Source organism: Accipiter gentilis, chromosome 31, assembly GCF_929443795.1.
Source record: "Accipiter gentilis chromosome 31, bAccGen1.1, whole genome shotgun sequence".
NCBI lineage: Eukaryota > Metazoa > Chordata > Aves > Accipitriformes > Accipitridae > Astur > Astur gentilis.
In genome coordinates, this window is record NC_064910.1 from 3,609,789 (window position 1) to 3,630,860 (window position 21,072).

Here is a 21,072-nt window from a genome sequence, read left to right on the forward strand (position 1 = left end):
CCTAATATCCAACCTAAATCTCCCTTGCCTCAACTTGAGGCCAACATCTGCATTACGCCTCCGCTCCCCCGGGTGTTAGTGCCGGGGGATTTCACTGCCAGGGCGGTCAGGCAGCCGCATTGACGACCGTCCCAAGGGAAGGACAGGACGGTCCCATCCCATCCCACCCCACCGGGGCCACCCATTGGGATTTTTGCTCTGCTCGGCGGTTTGCTTCTCTTTTCCTTCCTTCTCCCTCCCCCCCTCATAGCTGCAGCCTTTCTGTTGCTGGCTGGGGCTGTCTCAAAAGGTTTTAGGAAGGATTTGGCGCTGCTGGCCAAAAGCAGCTTGGCCAAGAGCAGCCCCAGCGAAAGGAGATGAAGTAAATCCCCGGGTCTTGGTGGCACAAGGGTGGCTGGGTCCGAGCTCTCCTTGCGAAGGAGCCCAGCCCCAAGGGGAGAAATGTTCCTGGAGCCCCGCCGCAGCGCTGGTTTGGTTCTCTGGTTCCGCAGGTGAGGAGGGATAAAAGTTCTGGGGGTTAGCGGGTGATGTGAACCCTTGTTGGAGGATGCAGGAGGCAAAGCACCGGTGGTGCGGAGGACATCCCCCCCCCGCCAGCCTCACGGCCCCACCAAAGGTCTACTTTGATAAACGCAAGTCAATATTGTAGCAGGTTAACTTCTGAATACCTGAGGTAAAACCCAAGTTACACTTAGTAGGGTACGATGGAGATTTAAGTGAGACATTAAAGAGATGTGTTCTAAGTAATATATTGGATTTGCTGTAATTTTATTGTCAGAGGCAGGCCCGGCACCGTGCCTTCCTTCACTTCGCTACTGCATCATATGAGCGCTCGGTGTCATCAGCAGAGGGGAAGCAGCAGGCACCAAGGGTGGATTTTTAAATTCATATTATCACAGTGTGGCCTAAGGAAAGGCGATGGCTTAAAGGGGCTAAAATCAAGTCTGAAACCCACCTAAATAGCAAACAGACAGTTTTTACATCCGCAGATGATTACGGGCATTGCTATTCAGCACTCCAGAAACAGATTAATGTTTAAATTACAGCACTCTGCTCAGCGAGGATGGTAGTTTTAGACTTGCTATAAAGGTCTTTTGCACTGCACTCCTCTTAAAAACATTATTTTAGGGTCTCCTCAATTCAGTTACGGTTGTGCTCGAGCCTTTAGAAAAGCCCGCGCTGCCACGTTACCTCCCGTATGATGACAGAGGGACGCGGTGCGAAAACAAAGAAAAACTCTAATCTGCGTCGAGCTGTAATGAAACTAAATTTTGCCTTAACTGCGTTCAGTTCTTCTGCCGTTGCTGTCGCATGCCAGAGGCTTTTTTTTCCTAATTGAAAATGATAGCTCCCCGGGTGCCGGGGAGTCATGTGGCAGCCTTTTATTGCCGGGCAGATTATGTGCCCGCTATATTTCACACACTGCCTGGAGAAATGCGGCAGATTTTATTGATATGAGGGACAGTCCCTCATCGTTTTTTTTCCTGTCTGTCTCTCTCTCATGCTTGCGTTCTCAGTGCAGCTCATTTCCAATTTTATTAACATCTGGGATGTGGTAGGAAGGCTTCAGTACAAAAATTAGCGGAGAGCTCAGGAAGAAAAATTCCCCAATGCTCAGGTTACAGGGATGCGCACGTGTATGCTTCCCCTATTTTAGTAAAGGAAAATTTGGGAGTTAAAAAAAAAAAAAAAATCCCTCAATTTGTTTGACCATGAAAAAGTTAAAGAAAATTCATCCATCCTCAAAAAGGTTAAATTAGTCTATCAAGCCAAGGAGATTAATGAAAGCGCAATAACGAATATACTTTAGAAACGAAGTCAGCTTTAGAAAGCAAGATAAGACTAATGACGAACTAAATCACTTTATAACCATTTAGCAAGAGTGCTTTATGACTAATGGGGTACTGGGTGGGTGTCCCTTCCCGAGCTGCAGAGGGTGGGGAGCGGCTCCTTCGTCCCCCCCGCTCACCCGCCACGGCTGCACCCGTGCATCAGGAACGTCGCACCGCTGCAAACCTCACCGGTGCCGATATTGAGATCCTCCCGAGCTGCCGGCCCCTCTCCCAGCGCAGGACGGCGGGATGCGGAGGGTGGAAGGTGCCTCGGGCACTCGCCATCTCTCTCTGCTTCGTAGAAATAACCAAATGCCCGACGGAGCAGCAACTGGCCACCCGATGAGCCCCCCCCCCGCTCCGGTTTTAACCCCCCCTCGCCTTCTCCTGCTCGCTCTCTCTCTCAGCTAATGAATATTTATTTAGACAAAAAGTGAAGCGGTGCTTTTAACAAATTGTCTCGGGCAAAGTTCAGCATTAATTGGGTATGTGTTTCCAGAGCACTTTACTGTCCTCTGCTCAGAGTAAATGGACGGAGGTGCGATATTGCAATGGCTCTTCATATTAAGCCGTGGGAAACGCTCAAGGATACATTTTTCTGCCTTCAAATCTGAATGAATGCTGCCCTATTTAATGAAGGGCTCTTCTACGAGGACTGGAGAGTTGAAGGAAGGAGGACTTCATTTTTTCTTCGTTTTTCCCTTTGAAATGCCTGTTCCAGAGTCCTCTGACATTAATAGAAAGTTTGGGCGTTGGATCATTTCTTAAACGAATCCTATCGCTGCATCTCCAGATTGGTGGGAGGTCATCGGAGGAAATCCAGAAGCTGCCAGAAGGGCCATGCCCTTCAGACAAGCGGGTTGTTTGCAGCTCAGACCCCAGGCTGGCTTCCTTCAAGTGCCCAGCGTTGCTTTACAGCTGATGCCTGAAAACTCCTGCAACGTAACCTCCTCTATCGCAAGCATAGGTAGCCCTGGACCAGCGTAAATAGCATCAATCAAAACGGCACGCAACGCTGCAGCACTCTAAGAGCTCAGCAAGAATGCCTGGCTTTTTTGGGGGGCTGGCACTAAAGTAGCGATGCTGATATGTATAAATATATGTGTCTATACATATTTATGTGCATGTATATATATTTATCACAGTAGCGAAGGCAAGATCCGCCGTGTTCAAGCCGTGCAGCCACCTGCACTGCCGGGCGCAGCTCGGCGCCGGCAGGAGCAGTAACCGTCGGCTTTCCTCAACTCGCCCGCTCGCAAGAGCTGCAGGTTAGCAGCCGCGTTGTCGAAGCCTTTTGAAAATCACCTGCTGTTATTTTCTAACACCAGTAAGTTAAACAAGCACTCCTTAATTGGCTGAATTTGCAAACCTGTCCTTAGTCCTTCTCCCGTGGTGTGATGAGCCCCTTTCGAGGGATGCGCTGGCTGGTCCCTAAAGGTCTCGGTCACAGGAGCAGAGCTGGTGGGTGAAACCAAAAGCCCTGGGTGAGGCTACAGTCGCTGCTCATTGATTTCCCTTCCTAAAAGTCCAGGTTACCATGGCCACCCCTGATATAGTCACTTATTTTCAAATGTCCTTTTTAATCGTAGATTTGTGTGACTTATTTAGCTATTCTACACCAAATGCTCTGAGGGCCTAACAATTTAGACACATGCAACTTGTGTCACTTTTACAAATCTATTGCTTTTTTTCCTGCCTTGTAGAGATTCATGTGCATTTTTCTGCACGAGATGTATTTAAAATGAAAAATAAAAATAACACATTAATCCTTTCCTTCCTCTGCCTCCCAGATGAGCAAAACTGTTGGAGTAAGCTCAGACCTGTTCCTTAATTTATGGAGAAATGCAGAAGCCTAAATCAAGCTCCGAGAAGATTAGATTTCAGTGGAAAAACTTCAGGGAGACCGATTCTGCGAGTTGCTGAAAGCTTCAAGTGGTTGAACCCCTCTGAGCTGCCGCAGACGCCTCTACCCTCCAGGACAAGACTAAAGAAAACTATTGCCTTCCCCGTGGCAAACGGCACAAACGCCAGCGCAGATTTCATGCCCGCATGGCTCGCTGCTGCCTGGAGCCTGGCAGAGTAACGTGCAAAAAAGCGATGTGTTGGGCAGGTTTGAAGGTTTTGACTTTTGCAGGAACTTTTTTTACAACCGGCACGTCCAACGTGGGGCAGCCAGCACGAGAAGTAACCCCCAGCACACAGTGACCTCTCGGAAAGGCGATGGTGGTGGTTGCTTTTCATTTTTCACCTGTGTCCTGGAGATACCTGGGCACTGCTGCCGTGTATAAACCTGCTAATCTAACAAGAGAAATAGGCCAGGAGTGCAGCAAATGTTTTTCTGCCTCTCCGAGTTCAGCGCAATGTGTTTCATCAGAGGAGAACAAGCTGGGAGCAATAGACATAACAGGATTAAAATGGTGGCTGCTCTGTCATTTTCCACGCTAACCTGGGTGCCTGAGAATTGCTGAAATATGGCTGAAAAGCCGCTGTGCTACATCTTGTTTAAAAAAGTGATTTGTTAAAAGAAAACCCACTCCGAATAACTGAGTCTGGTCCATTTAAAAAATAGGTAAACACTGGCCCCGCAGTTTAACCGTCACACATTTTGATAGCCTTTAGGAACTGAAAGGCAATTCTCTCCCCCCTCTGCATTATCATATAACCTCATCAGAAGATAAACAGCCTCCTTACCCCCAAACATTTTGCAATTTGCATTTAGATTGTTCAGTGCCAATGTTCAGGATAAGATACTTCCCAGCTCTGTCAAACAAAACCCGATTGTCATTTAGCAGAGTGGCAGTCAATTTATGTTTCCATTAATGCAGATCCCAGGCAATTATCTGGGGAGGGGAGGGGGGAAAAAAACCTTAACAAATTGCCCCCCCTGTCTGCTAGGCTGATTTTTCCAGTGGGCAGCTGGAGGGCAAATTCGACATACCCACGAGGAAGAACAAGTGAACGCCTTTTTGCTCTTGCTGGGGAGAAAGGAAAGGTGGGGGGGGGGGGGCAGCTCACAGCCCCCTTGGCTGCGCAGCATCACACGCGAGAGCCGGCCCCGAGCACCTTGCGGAGGCAGCGGTGATGGAGGAGAGCCCACGGGGAGCCCACGGGTGACAGCAACCTCGCCGCCGAAGGCAACTCCCCCCCGGCCCCCATCTTTTGGGGACACACAGCATGCTGCTGGGATGGGTAGAGGGGCGAGAGGACCCCCCCACCCCGCTCCAAGCCCCTCGGTGACCTGGCTCGTGGCCCCTCCGTGGCACCGTGGGGCAGGTGGTCCTGCTCGGCGGCTGAGAAAAATCAAGTCGTTTTCCGAAGGGAGGGGAGACACCCGCGCCCCAGTGATTGGAAATACATCTGTGACCGCTTGGAAAGTTATTTCTGCTACATGAAAGGCTGGAACGCGAGGACAGGGCCTTCTCCAGACTGTATCACCTCTTGGCTTCCCTGCTAGTACAGCTCATTTATTTGGCTTGGCACCGATTAGCCGAGCCGTGTAGCTGCCAGGTTCACCATGTTATAAGGAGCTGCTGATGTCAGGAAGAGCTTTTGGCCGCAGGAAAGCCCTGCAGATGTTGTCCAGGTGGTTCTGCTCTCCCCGAGCGTTTAGGAACAGTCGAGCTGCGTAACAATTTGACGACGATTATTTTTCTTTCGAAACATGACTGGGTTTCCTATCAGGCGCTGGAGCAGGAGCAAAGGGCGGCGCGAGGTGCGAAGCCTGGACGAGGTGTGTGGCATGTGCTGGCAGAGATGCCAGAGGAGCAGGACCCAGCAAAATGTGGAACTGGCACTCCAGACCAGTTTGGAAATAGCCGGCAGGCTCCCCCGTTCGGTGTTCTGCACCACGCCGCTCGTCAGGCAGGGCAGCCGGCGAAGCCGAGCGGAGGGAGAGGTATCGCCAGCCCACGTTCAGGTTCTTGCGGTTCCCACGTTGCCGAATTTTGACTCGGGAGCCAGCTGAGGCAAGGAGAGACTCGTGTCACCTCGCTGGCGGGGTGCCTGCTCCCTGCCCTACGCGCTCCCGACCGGGGCAATGAATCACCACCTGCGGGTGCCTCTTCCTCATCTCCCATCCGAATCAAGGCAAACACATCCGGACCCAGTGCCTGCTCCCCCTCGAGATGCTCCGCACCGTGCTGCTGAACGGGAAGCTCAGGCCACGTGCAAAAAAAATAATAAAAAAGGGCTTATGCCCCTCACCTGGGTTAGGGGGGTGTTCGGATGCCCAGGGCGCAACCCGCTCCTTCCCTCTCTCCCCGTTCCTTGGCTGTATGTAGCCTGGAAGACACGTGGACCCTGCCGGCAGAACGCCTGAGCCTGGCTTTTATTTATGCGGGAATTACTACTGAAAGCAAAGGAGATATAGGGTCTGCTCAAAAGAAGCTGGGTTTGCAGAGGGCTCTTCCCCGTTTCCTTTGCGAACATCAGAGCCACTGACGTCGCTTGTTCACTTTGCTGTGTAATAGAGAGAGAAACCTCAGTCAAGTTGCCTTAATGTTTATTTTATTTAAAGAATCAGAAACACAGTCATTGTAGTTCATTTGTACTCATATCTGCCAACATTTTCTAAATCACGTTAACATTCATGTATAACAAAAACATTTTCTGAGCTGTGCAAAGTTCAAAGGAATCGTTCAATTACTTGAACCCATTTCTAGAAGAGCAAACCCGGCATTTTACAAACTGAGGCCACCAGAAGCAGTCTTTTCTTTACCCCTCCCTGTTGCAGGAGACGCAGATGCCTCCTCCTCCCCCCTTCCCTGGAATGACACGTAAAAATTAGACCACAGTACGAGTCGAACCTCCCTCAGTCCAGGACTTTCCGAATGGCACTGGGTCACGTTTTCGTATCACTGAGCTGTATTAAGTTCTGCACTTGTGCTCCTGGCATGGAAGTGATTTGTCCAAGAAGATTACTCAGTAACCCAAACTGTGATGATAAGCAATAAACAGGGGCCAGAAACAGCTGATATCAAAATAGAAACACCCCCCAACACCACCCCCCCACACCCCCCTCCCCAATATTTTTCCTTGCAGGAGGTATGACTGGAGTGTTGTCGTCCATTAAAAAAAACATCATCCTCCCTGCAAAATATATTTTAAAGCACTGACTTCATGACACGGCATCTGCGTGTTTTTCCTTGATCTTCTCATACACCAACTTTTGTCCTGTTAGAGTTAAGCATGAAAAGGTGGAAATCTGGAACCGTTTTAGATCTGGCTAAACACAACAGGCAGCAAGCAAGCCGTCATCCTGTTTCGTTTTTCTGACTGTAGTAAATACACCCATGGAACAGAATTTTAAGAGAGCTTTAACCACTGTAAGTTGTCAGAAAAAATCTCCTCATCTCTGACAGATCTAACCCAGAATTTTTACTGGAATCGATAACACGCGTTTTGGTGTTGCTGACTTGCTAGCTGTGCAGTTTACTGTTTGAGGTGCAGCGATACCAATTCTGATCTGGACCAAAGCAGTGGAACAGATACGGCTCTAGTCTCCAGCGAGTGTTTCCAGAAGATGTTTCTTCAGTCTCTTATTGGTTATAAAAAGGCAATTTCCTCTCAACAGTAACTAAACTTTTAGTGGCTGACTCATTACAATCTGGAATATGAACAAATGCGGCAACGTTAAGTATAAAAAGAAACACCCTGAAAATGATGCCTCCCTGTTTGAAGGTGCTATACTTGGCCATGGACTGTGTTTCTGGAATCGGTTTGTTACATGTGACAGCAAGAAGAAACTTATTTTACAGAGAACAAAGTCACGGAGCTCAACTTAAATAGGAACGCTCACTTACATGGGTTTTGATATGTACTAGTATACACGGCTTGAATGAAAACAAAACTTACACCTTCGCATATGAAATACTGGTAACGCAGTAATGATGTTCACCCACTGGGCCTCTTCCTTTTAATAAGATCATCTCCAGGTTACAGTGCCTCCGACACGCTTTTAAACGACCACCACATGTGGGCTTTGGCAAACAGCCAGCTGCTGGCAAAGGCAAGGTACGGCTACGGCTACGAAAAGCCTTTCATCACGTTTCATTCTTCAAGAGCCGATGTCTTTTTAAGTGCTCTCACAATCGCATTATGGATTTTTTTTCTCATTCTGCTTCCTACGAATAACTGGCTAAACTCGCTTTACATTTATTGCACCTTTAAGTCCCTGGTAGATGGAAGCTTATATTGCCTGATACGGTTTGTATTGTAGCTTGACCACGTTAAGAAATCGAACAGTCTCCAGAACTGTACATTTCTACAGTAAGAAATCACGTTTTGATAACCCTAATTACAGCCATCGCAGATCAGCTCTCATCTCTGTGACGCAACGACAGAGGAAAACTCCACGGTCCCTGCGCGTGCTAGAACCTGCAGTGTTCTTCTTATTGCCATGAAAAAGTCAATTAAAACAACTCCTCTGGGAATTACTTCCAATTCTGGAGTAATTATCACCCTCCAGACAGAACGCTGTGCTTCAGCATGGGTCTTCAGCCACTCTAAATAGGTAGGAGAGCGCGAGCGTGTGCGTGTTGCACTGGCACGCTCCCCCAGGTATATCTGTCGGTGACCAAGTGACTTTTTCTCTTTTCCTCTACGAAGCACGAACAAGCAGTCTGCTCTCGATCTTCAGGTGCGTTTCTAATTTCCTTGTTGCAGCCTCTCTGTTTAACCAAACCAAATCTTTAACAATTAAAAAAAATAGCACCAGATGTATGAAAAAGAGGAAATGTCTGATCTAGTAGGAATATATATATAAAGTAGAGCAATTCTTACAGTAAAAAGGTACGTCATACAAAAAAGCAATGGAAAGTGATACTGAAGGACAAAAATCCATGCTGCATATAATAAGGGCAGAAGACAGGCAAAAGGGATTCTGCTCAAATAACCACAGTTTAATGGTGGAGCCGTGCTTCCTCCAGGTCCTCCCCGGCGGCAGCGCCAGGACACCGCATGGTATGGGACTCTGAGCACTAACACACTCACTGACAAACTTGCGCAGCATATCTTTGAGGTATATAGAAAGCATGACATTAACGTTTTGGACTCCTCATTCTTTCTTGCACGACGATGCACGGATCTTTAGCTGGGGTTTCCTCCACCCTCCCCTCCCTCTTTTTCCCTCGGGAAAAACAAAATCCCAGTTTAAGAGCTTCCTAGCACACCTCCTTGAACTCTCAAATCCATCTTGCATAGGCCAGTAATAAGAACACTGCAGCTCTGACAAATAAGTTACAGCAATATAACAACTTTCCTCTTAATTTTTTTTCTTTTTAAAGATATCTTCTCTATAATTTACACAAAGGGTTAACAGCCGGAGTTTAGGTTACGTACAGTCCAGATGGGCGTCCTTTCAGTCTGTGATTCCAGGTGGAAGGCACTACTTCAACATACCACTGTATGCACTGCACGCGGTCTCGGGAGCACAGCGGGGCACCGCGTCTCCAGAGCTGTAGTCTGAAGGGCCTGGGGGGAGTCTTTGGAAATAAAAATGGCAGTGGTTATCAGTCCAGTTTCTCTTTGCTGTCTCTTCTTGTGCTATGCAGTTTCCCCTGAAAGCTTCTCCAGTTGAGAGAGCGGCGAGCCGTCCTCAGAAGCTCTCGACAAAGCTCCCGGGGAAGAGGCCCGTCCTGCCGTTCCTCTGCAACGTCCCTTTGTACCAGCCGTCCTCCCGTTTCTTGTGCACAAACACAATGTCACCTTCCTTCAGTTCGATCTCGGCCTCGCTCTGCGGCGGGTACGGGACCACAACACGGTACCTTCGGAGACAAAAACGTAAAGACCTGCTCAGCCTGCGGTTGAGCCTGCGCCTGATGGGAGCAGCCAGGCACCAGCACCAGAAACCTTGGGGAAAAATGCTTTTGGAAACATCAACAAATTACATTTTTTCATACCAGTTGTATCTGATGCAGCTACATTTTCTAACTAAAACTCAGTATGACGGGGAGATTTCTGGCCAGCCTGACTGAAGACTTGACCAGGACGTACTCTGGAGCCAGGCCATGAAAGCAGGAGTGTATGGTCAAATGGTTGGACTACTTGTGGTGGTCCCTGCTCCCAGTCATGTGCCGAGCTTGCGCCAGGGACTCAGCCACCTTCTCCCAGCGCTGCATCTGCCTCTGCTGTAACACGTCTCGTTCGGCACTGCATCTGCTCCATCCTAAGGTCATAGAATCATAGAACGGTTTGGGTCAGAAGGGACCTTAAAGGTCATCTAGTCCACCCCCCCTGCAATGAGCAGGGACATCTTCAACTCCATCAGGTTGCTCAGAGCCTCGTCCAACCTGACCTGGAACGTTTCCAGGGACGGAGCATCTACCACCTCTCGGGGCAACCTGGGCCAGGGTTTCACCACCCTCATCATAAAAAAAATCTCTTCCTTATATCTAGTCTGAATCTACCAGGCGCTACTAAAAAGTCTGTCCCCACCTTTCTTATAAGCCCCCTTTAAGTACTGAAAGGCCGCAATCAGGTCTCCCTGGAGCCTTCTCGTCTCCAAGCTGAACAACCCCAACTCTCTCAGCCTTTCCTCACAGGAGAGGTGCTCCAGCCCTTGGACCATTTCGTGGCCCTCCTCTGGACCCACTCTAACAGGTACGGGGGAACCCCCAGAGCTGGACGCAGAACTGCAGCTGGGGTCTCACCAGAGCGGAACAGAGGGGCAGGATCCCCTCCCTCGACCTGCTGCCCACGCTGCTGGTGATGCAGCTTTCTGGGCTGCGAGCGCACGTTGCCGGCTCATGTCCAGCTTTTCATCCATTGGTACCCCCAAGTCCTTCTCCGCGGGGCTGCTCTCAATCCATTTGTTCCCCACTCTGTACTGATACTGGAGGTTTCCCTGACCCACGTGCAGGACCTTGCACTCGGCCTTGCTGAACCTCATGAGGTTCACATGGGCCCACCTCTTGAGCTTGTTCAGGTCCCTCTGGATGGCATCCTGTCCCTCGGACATGTCCACTGCACCACTCGGCTTGGTGTCATCTGCAAACTTGCTGGGGGTGCACTCGATCCCACCGAGTCATTAACAAAGACATTGACCAGTACTGGTCCCAGTACAGACCCCTGAGGAATGCTACTCATCACTGATCTCCATCCAGACATTGAGTCATTAACCACTACTTTCTGGATGCAATCATACAACCAATTCCTTATCCACCAAACAGTCCGTCCATCAAATCCGTATCTCCCCAATTTAGGGAGAAGCATGTTGTGGGGGACTGTGTCAAAGACCTTGCAGAAGTCCATCTGTAGCTCTTCCCTTGTCTACTGATGACGAAAAATGGGGTTTGCAGCGCTCCCACCGACTGCCTGTGATATTGGCAGAGCCTAGCTAAAGCAGTTCACATTTTCCTTATTATGTTTCTTGAGAATGTACTTTGGGTCCCTCAAACCTGGAAGGGAAGCTAAAATGGAGAGGTATCAAATGACTTCTGAAGCACTCTCCAAACCAACAGGGAGCTCCTGTCCTGAACCATTTACAGGGCTCTCTGGGAACTTAGTTTTCAAGTATCACTTCATTTCAATGAAGTAACGATGGGCCTGATCCTGATACAGCTATTCTGCACTCAGGCTTATCAGCAGGCATCGTCCTGAGAGCACAGACCGGGCCCTTTTATATCAACGCACTTGCGTGCAGAGCAGGGAAAGTATTTCTGCTGCACGGGTTTTTTTTCTTCAGCACATGTACTTTTGCAGTCATCTGGCATTTGGGTAACAGTCAATAACTGTCTTGCTAATTGCAAAGTAATAAATATAGTAAGACAGATAAAAGACGCCAATGGATTACCTAAAGCCTATCTCCTGAGGATTAATATTTCCACAACCACTGCATGGCCACTGATGCCTCAGTCATGTTTGTTACAAGGCGAGTATTTATTTAAAATAATATCCTGTCCTGGAGGACTAACTTCAACATACCCTGCAGGCTCTGGACCACTCCCTGAGGCCATTCCAAAAGTGAGCTGGTACCAAAGCGTGGGGCTTTTCAGTGGCAGTCACTAATTTTCTTTGCAGATGTTGCTCAGGTACCTAATGACTGCGGCTCTGAAACTAGGGACTCCACTTTGACATGACAGTGAAAATACTAGCTTTGGCTCTATGTTTGGACATCTCCATGGCCAAACATCCTTGGAAAACCATTAAACTCCATTTGGAGTGCGGGTTCTGCTCTAAACCCTAACTACGGGCTTTTTGTCTTGACACAGCAACAGTCACGTAGAAAATATACGTGTTCAAGTGCCATCAAAAATCTGCCGGTCATCTCTGTGCCTTGGTCAATAAATCTAGTTGTCACTTCCTTCCTCTGTGGAAAAGCAAATAACAGAGGTTGAAATGTGTGCTGCTGGCTGGCTGCAGGAAAATGGTCTATCGCGCTATCATCTGTGGAACTGCTACACTTATATTATGAAGCTTTGCCAATTACAGCCATTATGCAAATGAATGCACACATTATTTCAAACACTCTGCTGCAGTGTTGATTAATTAAATTATCAGAGTGGAACAATTTTAGCTAAGACGATGCCAAGTTTCAGATCTCACAACTCTATGCACAATCACAGCGCATTGGAGCTCTGCACCAGGATCTCGGGAGCCTTTGAGAAAGAAGAAGGTCGGACCTCAACATTAGTCAAGTGGTGCGGAGGTACCCCCGGATGCTTTTGGCAGATCAGGAAACAGAAACACAGAAAAAGGTGGTGTCTTGGGCAGAGTCGCCCTGCAGACCCAGCTGGGACTGCCAACACCTCATGTCATGCCTTAAGCACAGAGCCAACCTTTTAAAGCCAGCCTACACCCGAGGAGTGGGGAGCTGCTGGTCCCCGAACGGTTCACACGAGGAGAGATGTGACCACGCTCAACAGGAATTCACCCGTCGTCATAAAAGGGGTTCTACACAGCATCTCCTCAGAGATTTAGAAAAATAAATCTCAGTTGCTGCATTACCAAATGAAGTATTTTTTCCCATTTAAGGAAGCTCCAAACGCTACGGTTTAAATTTAATTATCTACGGTACCTCATAGGATAGCACCAAAGTGTTTTTGACAGAATAACGGAATCTTAGATACAAAAGACCTTGCAAATCGGTTAAGAAATCCTCCGTGAGAGATGGAAAAAGATGCTATGCTTTTCCCTTGAGAGGCTTTTGAAGCGGTGCCTGGGAGAGGCAGCCTGGTGAGGGCCGCAGCGGGCAGCAGCGTGGGTCGCTGCTGTGCCACCCCTCCACACCTCCGGGTGGCATCTCAGCCTAGTTTATCCTCTGGAACCGCATTGCAAATACATATATTAGCCATATTTTTTTTGGCAGAAAAGCTCTCTTCTCCCAGACATCCTCCCTCACTCCCAAAAAGGCAGTTCTGTGTACGTCTATTTATATCTCCCCTTTCCATTTCCCCTTTTGTCCCCTCTTTGAGAAACTACTACAAAATTGTAGGTTTTCTTACACCAAACGGCTTCCTGGCATTTCAAATGGATCACAGAGCCCTTTCAATTTTGTCTGTGTCACATTACACCTCTAAATTACCAACTTTTTAAAATGCTAATTAGCTGGGCAACAATCATGATGACAAGTGTGGCAACCACCTCTGCCTATTATTAAAGATGTTTGGTATTTTCTCTTGTAAATCGTACTCTCGCATAGTTGTAATTCTGCCAAATGTCAACCGCTTTGGCCCAAACTCTCCACGGCAGCTGTGTCAGGCTGAGGGTCCCACATTCAGCCCAAATGGTCTCATCACCTCCAGAAAGAACACGAGGGGTTTTGCAGCACCAGCAGGACCCAGGTGAGGGCGTCCACAAACTGTTCTCTGGTCCCCAAACTTGGGAGCAAAAGACCTGTACTGTGGCCCCGCTGGTCTGTCAAGGATGTTATTCCTTCTGAAAATCACCTGCTCTCGGCCAGGTTAAAAGCATTCAAACCATCCCAAAATGGCACATGTTTAGTAGCACTGAAGGTAAAATCGCTGCTGATTCACACTCTAAGATGTCCTACCTCTGCCGGACCTCCAAGGTTGCATTTCTCTTCTCATGGTTTTTTTTTCCTCAGGGCATCGACTTGATGTTGGACTTCCCCAGGGCTGGCTGCTGTGGCATCCGTGGCTTGGGCACTTTCCATCCCTGGAGGGGACTGTCCGGGATGGGCAGTGGCCTGGGGGGGGGTCCTCAGTGCCCAAGAGAAAATCCATGAGGAGAGGCTGTGAGGAGCATCAGCAAGGGCAGGGAAACCTCAGGGAGCTGGGGAGCGGGGTAAGGCGAGGGAGAGGGAGCCCCATGGGAGTAAAACTGGGAGTCGAGGGAGAAATAGGGTCCTGATGAAAACTGGAAGGCTTGACGGAAGGTGTGGGTATGGCGGCTGAGGGGGGCAGCTGTGCTGGGATGAGTCTGGGAGAGCAAAAAGAGCCTTGGTGGGAGGGAGCCTGGGGCTGGGACAGGACACCCCGTGGGCAGGGGACTGCATGGGTTGAGGCTGGCGCCGGGGCTGAGGGTGGGATGGGGACCCTGGCAGCAATTAACTCACTGGAAGCTGGGAATGGGTCCATCATCCCTGTCCCTCTGGTGTCAGCAAAGACCTGGGAATCCCACTGACCCATGTCTTCACAGCACTCATCCTTGTAGTCAAAAGAAACACCCTTCCCACCCAGATCTCTCTTTGCTACCACTGCAAGGTGCAGCTAAGGCTCCTGACCTCAAAGAGATGTTACATGATGGAAGTTCTGGTTTTGTCTCCTTTAAAAAAACGAATCAACTAAAAATGTTAAGTATGTAGATGCACAAAGACATCCATTACCTTAACAGAACAGGAATGTTTCACACCCAGGAATCTGAGATGAAGAAACAGGCAACTAAAATTGCCCAAGACTTCCCTTTTGCTTGTGTGCAATATAATCTTTCATTACGTGATTGCATACCGTTTTTCTCGTAGGACGTCTGCCTCATTTAGTACACAAAATGTCCTGCTCTGGACGTGAGTCAAGGCTGTGACATGGAAGAAACACGTGCCTGCCAAAGCCACCCCATCTTTTGCAGAGGTCGGAAGGTCTCTAGCAAGTGACCGCAGCGAAACTCACCGAGTAGCGGAGGTGTGGGGAAAGTGGCTCCTCCGACTCCTCCAGCTGCAAAGCCTCGTGCCACATTTTCCACAGAGTGAGACTCATCTCACGCACCCTAGCTGCGTAGGAGTCGGTTGTCTGGTCTAAATTAGTCATGCAGTCTCTCTCAGTGTGCACAGACAGGCATCGAACAGTATTGATCAGAACTGATCAGTAATTAAGGGCTGGGCTCAGGCCTGGGCACTGAGGAAATAAACCCCAAATACTGAGTAAACGGTGAGCCGGCTCACTGAGTAAATACGTGCATCCAGGACACTGACGGAGCTAGAGAAACTTAAGAAAACAGATGTACAATGAGGCGAATTAGGTCTGCAGGGCTAACCTCCAATCTGGTCCCATTTAGTGCTTGAGTTTGGATGTTTAATGCAGGTTTCTGTTTGTCAAAGTATCATGCACTCAGGACAGGTTTCAGGAGTCCGGTCCTGTGACTCCAACAGAGCCCTTGTGTGTTAGGGACACACAGTTAGTTTTGTGTGGGGATAGATAATTGGTGACAATGAAGCGTTTAGCCTAGTTAACCACTGCTCCTGCTTATCGGTGGAGCTCTGATGCTCCATCCTTTTACTGGCAGGTTGCAGAGACCTGCAAAGCACCTCTGCGCACTACAAGCCAGAGCCCGCTTCACCAATATTGCAGTCTCTGTATCAGCAGCCTTAGAAGAACAAATCTCAGTTGGATCTTTTACCCTTCTGCTGGAAATATTGCTGGATTCAATTTTTGAGATGGTTAACTCTAGTTTCTCAGTCCCAAGGCAGGAATCCCCAGTCAGAGAAGCATTTAACCATGCGCATACATGTCATTGTTCAGTCAGAACTTACTCCTGGGGTCATTTCTCTAGTATCACTTTCCAGAAAAGAAAAAACCCCTTCCTTTTGCTTTCCCTCTTGGCAACGAAGATATACGTGCGCAGCAAAATTGAAGTCAATGGGCGTTAAGCACATGCTTGAATGCTTCCTTGAATTGGGAGCTCAATTTCTGACGTGGCAGTGATTTGTAGAAAGGATACAGGGAAACACGGAGGGGTCTATTTTAAAGGTCAAGCTCACTGCTCCCGTCTCATTCTGCAGCACTGTTGCGGTTACACCTTGCTTGAAGGCTCCACAAACCCCGTAGAAACACGGCGCAGACACGCCAGTCGTGACGGTAAGTCTGGATACAACCGCTTCGTCAGAATATAACATGGCAGAATTAGTGCCAGTTACTATAAAAGAGTCAACAACGCGTGACATGTTTTACTCAGGTTCGCATCTGGGAACAGTGCCAGGCAGCGAGGGGAACATGACTCACGCGGGCGCGCACACGCACGCTCAACTCCCCTGTTTTCCTTAACGTACAGTCATATTTTCTTGAAGGGGGTGGCGGGGAAATTATGTTCCTTTGGCGCTGCTAGGCAGACAGCACATCCCTCTCCCACGTAAACCGACAGCGTCGGTGGGATGCGGGCAAGTCTCTGGCCCGGGCTCTGCCTCACCCCAGCGCATCCCTGTACTGGTCCTGTTTGTTGCACCAGCGGAAACTGGACGGAGCGGGAGGTGGAAAAGAGCGTGTGGGGCACACGCAGCCTGGTGGGGTATTCACCGGACAGTCAATCACTGCAACGCGAAGTGACAAGGACACCACCTGGGAAATTTCTCCGCTCTGCTGCTCGGACTGCTGGATGCTTTATGGCAGGGAGCAGCCGAAGGAAGGGGGTTTTATAAACCGATGGTGGGAAACTACACCCAGAAGGCAGAGATGGGCACTAACTATCCCAGCAAACCAGTTAAATATCAAGGCTAAACGACAGGAGAGCTAGGAGCAATGTCCTTTCTAATCCAGCCGTCCATAAGCAGGCTTTGGAATATCAAGTAGGACAAGGTCAAATAATTGTTTTCCTCGCTCTCCCCGTGCACAAAAAAATGAACGAGAGCGTAAACATTAGCAGCATCTCCGAGAGGCCGAAGCTCTCTTCACCTTCCCCTCTGCCCGGCTGCGACTCCCACGAAGGGCTGCGCTGTCAGGCGGAGGAACAGGCAATTCTTCCCTTAAATCCTGAGCGTTGAGCCGCGAGCAATCACAGCCTTTTAATGCACCTCCCCATGGCTAGCGGCATGACCGCTCGGGTTTGAGCAGTAGCCTGGATGTGGCGAGTGCCGGAGCTGCAAGCCAGCCTCGATGGGAGAAGTAGCGGTGCTCTGCTGCTGCATGAGCCTCGCTTCGAATGCTGTAAATATTAAGGAATGTGCTACTTCTTCCAACCTTTCAGTGCTCTGTCTCTATGCGCACAGATGGGCGTTGGGAGACAGAAAGCCAAGTACAGCTAAGTGCACTGAAATGCTTTGCAGCTTTTTAAAATTTCATCCAGCATCTGAATCTGTTTATCTAACCTTTTTTTCCCTCTCCTCCCTTTTCTTTCTCAGAGAATTGCTCCTACTGTGCGGATGAAATGCACCAAAATGCAAACAAGCAAAATATGGAGCTGAGTGACGTTGAATGCGAGTTCCTCCATTGCCAGATGTGAAAAGAACAAGTGGTTTGAAAACCATAATTTGTTTTAAAAAAAATATAATTTGGTACTTCTGAGCAATTTGATGATTTAATGAGCACAGATGGATGTGGGATGAATTTCTCGGAGACAAGTGTTTAATGTATCTGCTCAGATTATTCCAGGACTAAGCATTATCCTTCCTAGTGCATGAAGGTAATTAATATTTCCCATTACGGGCATGAGAAAACCCATATGATCAGTTAAGGAATGCAGATACACCAATGATATGGAAGTTAATTCATAAATCAATTAGAGAATCTTGCCTGCTGTGTATAATTAGGGTTACTTCAATTATAGCTTATTTTCGGATTTAAGACTCAGGAATTAAAATGCTTAAAACCAGAGTAAGTTCCTCACCACCATATACTGCGATTGGAAGTATTTACTCAGTTTTAGCAGTCTAAATCTATTTACCCCTAATTCCAGCATGGCTGAGCAGATGCAGTTAACCCATGTCCCTCTGGTTCTATTCTGCCACTTAAAATTGTCATCAGTTAAATGTTTCACTATCCAGACCATTCAGAGGTGAACCGAGAAATTTGCAGGATTTAGGACTGGCCCTGGCATGTCAAATAATGTGTCTGGACTTCTCTACAGTAAAGCTTTGAGAGCAGCACCTTAACAGCCAGCTCTGGAGACGTCAGGGGATGTTCTTCTTGGCTTCTTTTCACGGCTACATTTAACTAAAGGTGCAGCATTCCACTGATTTAGTTACACTGGTGCTAAATCTGGTTTATATTGATTTAGCTTTTCTTATAGCATTAATCTAAACTGATGTAGACCAAATTAAGTGTGCCTAAATAGGGATTGGTTTTTCACTCCTTTCACTAAATTGCTTTTTCATGGATTTTAAGGACAAGAGACTACTGTGATAGTCTGCTTTCACTGCCTTCATTACAATGCTGAAGGACTTGCCTGCATTTATTTCTGCTTCAAGTCTAATAGCTGCGCTTGAACAACAGCATCTCTTTTAGACAAAATGCCCAATCTAGAGTAAAAATATTCCCATGTCTGTCCTGTCTGCAGTCTCTTACAGACTGTTACCAAGCCATGCCTAAGCCTGGTCTTTACCAGGTGTACCAGAGCTCCCTGTATCACTCACTGCAAGTATATTGTTTTAAGTCTTCCATTGTTCTGACGATGCTTCTCTGAGGCCACTCCACTTTGCCTCAGATTTGGCTCTTCTGAAATCTACTGTTTCTCTGCGTTCTCCTTACCGATGCGTTGAATTAGCTCTGTACCAACGGGTCTGCCCTCTTCATCACCCACCTCCCGCTTCAGTCCTCTGCTGTGCAACAGCAAAATCTTTACGTTGGGCAGTGCAGGTCCAAGACCCAACTCTCGTTGGGCTACCCTACATACATACGCAATCATTTTCTAGCAACTTCTGATCTAGAGTTAGATTTGATGCCAGTGAATCAGTCTTCAATCCACTTAGTATCTACTGCGTCAGTTCTGTACAATTTACTCAGCAAGACATTTTATGGTCACAAACCAGATGCCTTAGAAAAGTTTAAATATGTTACAGTGTCATTGTTACCTTCCCAACCAAATTTCAGCCTGCATTCAGTAAAACACTGTGTAAAGTATGAACTGTCCTGTAGAATTCCTTATCGTGCCCTGCATCATCTGCTCCATGATCCCAGCTAGATTCAGGGTCAGGTGGCTCACCCAGTCCGTTCCCTTCAGCCTCTTTCATACACTCCAACAAAAAAAGTATCTTTCAAACTTCTGGAGCTTTACTGTTGTTCCAAAATTGTTTTAGATATCAACTCCAGAGAGTTTCCTAGACTGCTTCTTGACAACTCTTTAATGCTTTTGTAAAAAACACGTTCTCCTCAATCATTTTTTGAACGGAAAGCATTTCAATAGCATCGTATAAGTGCATTACCCATTCCCTTCCCAGTCCTCAAACTGCAGTATTGTAGAAAATATTTACCTGAAGCCAATATGACCCTGCAAGTGGAGACCTAGCTCTTTTCTGTACCTGTTTCTAGTTGTCTTTCTCCCCATCTGCTTTTGTATTTTGGTGTTCCTACTCTACTCTTTTTGGGTTTGCAAGGCCAGTTACTCTAAGGTACCAAGGTGCAGAGCAGGCTGCTGAAATGAACTCCAGAATCCCTGGTACCTTCCTCTCTAGAAATGAGCCACATTTTTGGTAACAAGTCACTGAAGATGGCGCTACCTGTAAGTATCCTAAATAAGGAGAATGAAACAGTCTTTGGTATTGCAGAACAGGCCAGAAAGGGCCTTGATGAGCAAACGCATCACCCCTGCTGTCCCCAGGCAGGAAGCACCACAGGACAACTCCAGAAGTTTATTAAAACACAGGGATCCCACTTAAAAAGTGGCCTTTGCTGACAGCATTTACACCCTTTGGGCTCAGAAAGAGCCCAAAGCCCTCCATAGACCAGGGCTGTGTGGTGTCACGGACAGCCGCTGCTCACCACTTTTTTAATCAATGAACATTAAACGTGCACTGAGTGTCAAATGATTTTCAATGGCCAGATGCACATAAGCCATCTTCCTAGAAGACAGCCGAGCCACCTACAGTCGATCCGCAGAGCAGCAAAACTGCAACAACCCTTCGGCAAGCGAAACTTGCAGCCCTCCTCCAAACGCTCCCTGAGGATGCGGGCGACCTCAGGAGCCGCAGAGCTTACCTTTCCCGGGGCAAAGGCTTGGGCTCTGGCCGAATAGCTGCCATGGAAGAGAGGGGCTGCCTGGCAGGAGAAGGGATGGAAAAATTCAAATCCAAGGAGCCCGTTTTCCTGTGCAGAGGCTCCAGCCCCATGGCTCCCTGCATTTCACTCTCGATAGGGCATGAGCCGGCCCTGCCGTGGCTGGAGAGGGAGGAGAGCTCGGGTCCCACCGCCCCTTGCAGGACTCCTTCGATGGCTGCCTGGGGGTCGTGCGTGGGGGACACGGACGGTGGGGAGCGCGACTTCTTTTTTGTTGATGCTCCTGCTAGAAGTTTCAGCAGCCCGCTCTTCTTCTCCTTCTGCAAAGGAACCACATGAAATATGGGCAGTGAGCAGACATACCAACGCCTTTCATTTTTCTTTAGGAAAAATTCCATGTGTGTGGCAGGAAACCTCCCAAAACTGCCACGACTAGAGGTCGATCCAGGTAGAACCTGAGCTTTCGGTAATGAAGTTCCTATGAAAATCCCTCCCCAGCCAACAGGGCTTCAACTCGTTCAGCAGAGTAAGGACCTAACATACTGCAAAGATTATCTCCGTTTTCAAATCACCCAGGCAGCGATCAGCACATCTTTTGAAAGAAAGAGTGCAGTTACAGTGGGACAGCAAAGGTACAAACTTCCCAATCGAAGTGCTGCCCTCTCTCTTCCAGGAGAATCCTGTCCCGCAATAGAGAAACTCCCCCAAAGTAACAAATCAGGCCGTATGGCTAAAAACCTCCGCTGCGAAGCACAAGGGTCTGAGGAGAGATTTCAGATCCCAGCCCATTGCAAGAGAAGCACTCATCATTACTGCCTCATTTACTACCTGATGCAGATTTACCGTGAGGAGAACGGAGGCACAAGACAGTGGTTCAACAGCTCTTTCCAGCGCGTGTTGCCCTTCACATCCCACATCACACAGCT

General features: G+C 48.3%; 1 protein-coding gene across 1 annotated transcript in view; it reads right to left on the minus strand.

Moving 5' to 3' along the window:
* Nucleotides 1-8,491: 8,491 nt before the first annotated feature.
* SH3RF3 (SH3 domain containing ring finger 3) overlaps nucleotides 8,492-21,072 on the minus strand; it is a 245,111-nt gene continuing 232,530 nt past the window's right edge. Inside the window, exons 9-10 of the mRNA XM_049834469.1 lie at nucleotides 20,129-20,466; nucleotides 8,492-9,595 (exon numbers count right to left, since the gene is read on the minus strand). Of these exons, the coding sequence (XP_049690426.1) occupies nucleotides 9,427-9,595; nucleotides 20,129-20,466 (507 nt within the window). The 3' untranslated portion in view covers nucleotides 8,492-9,426. The remainder of the gene's footprint in view (nucleotides 9,596-20,128; nucleotides 20,467-21,072) is intronic.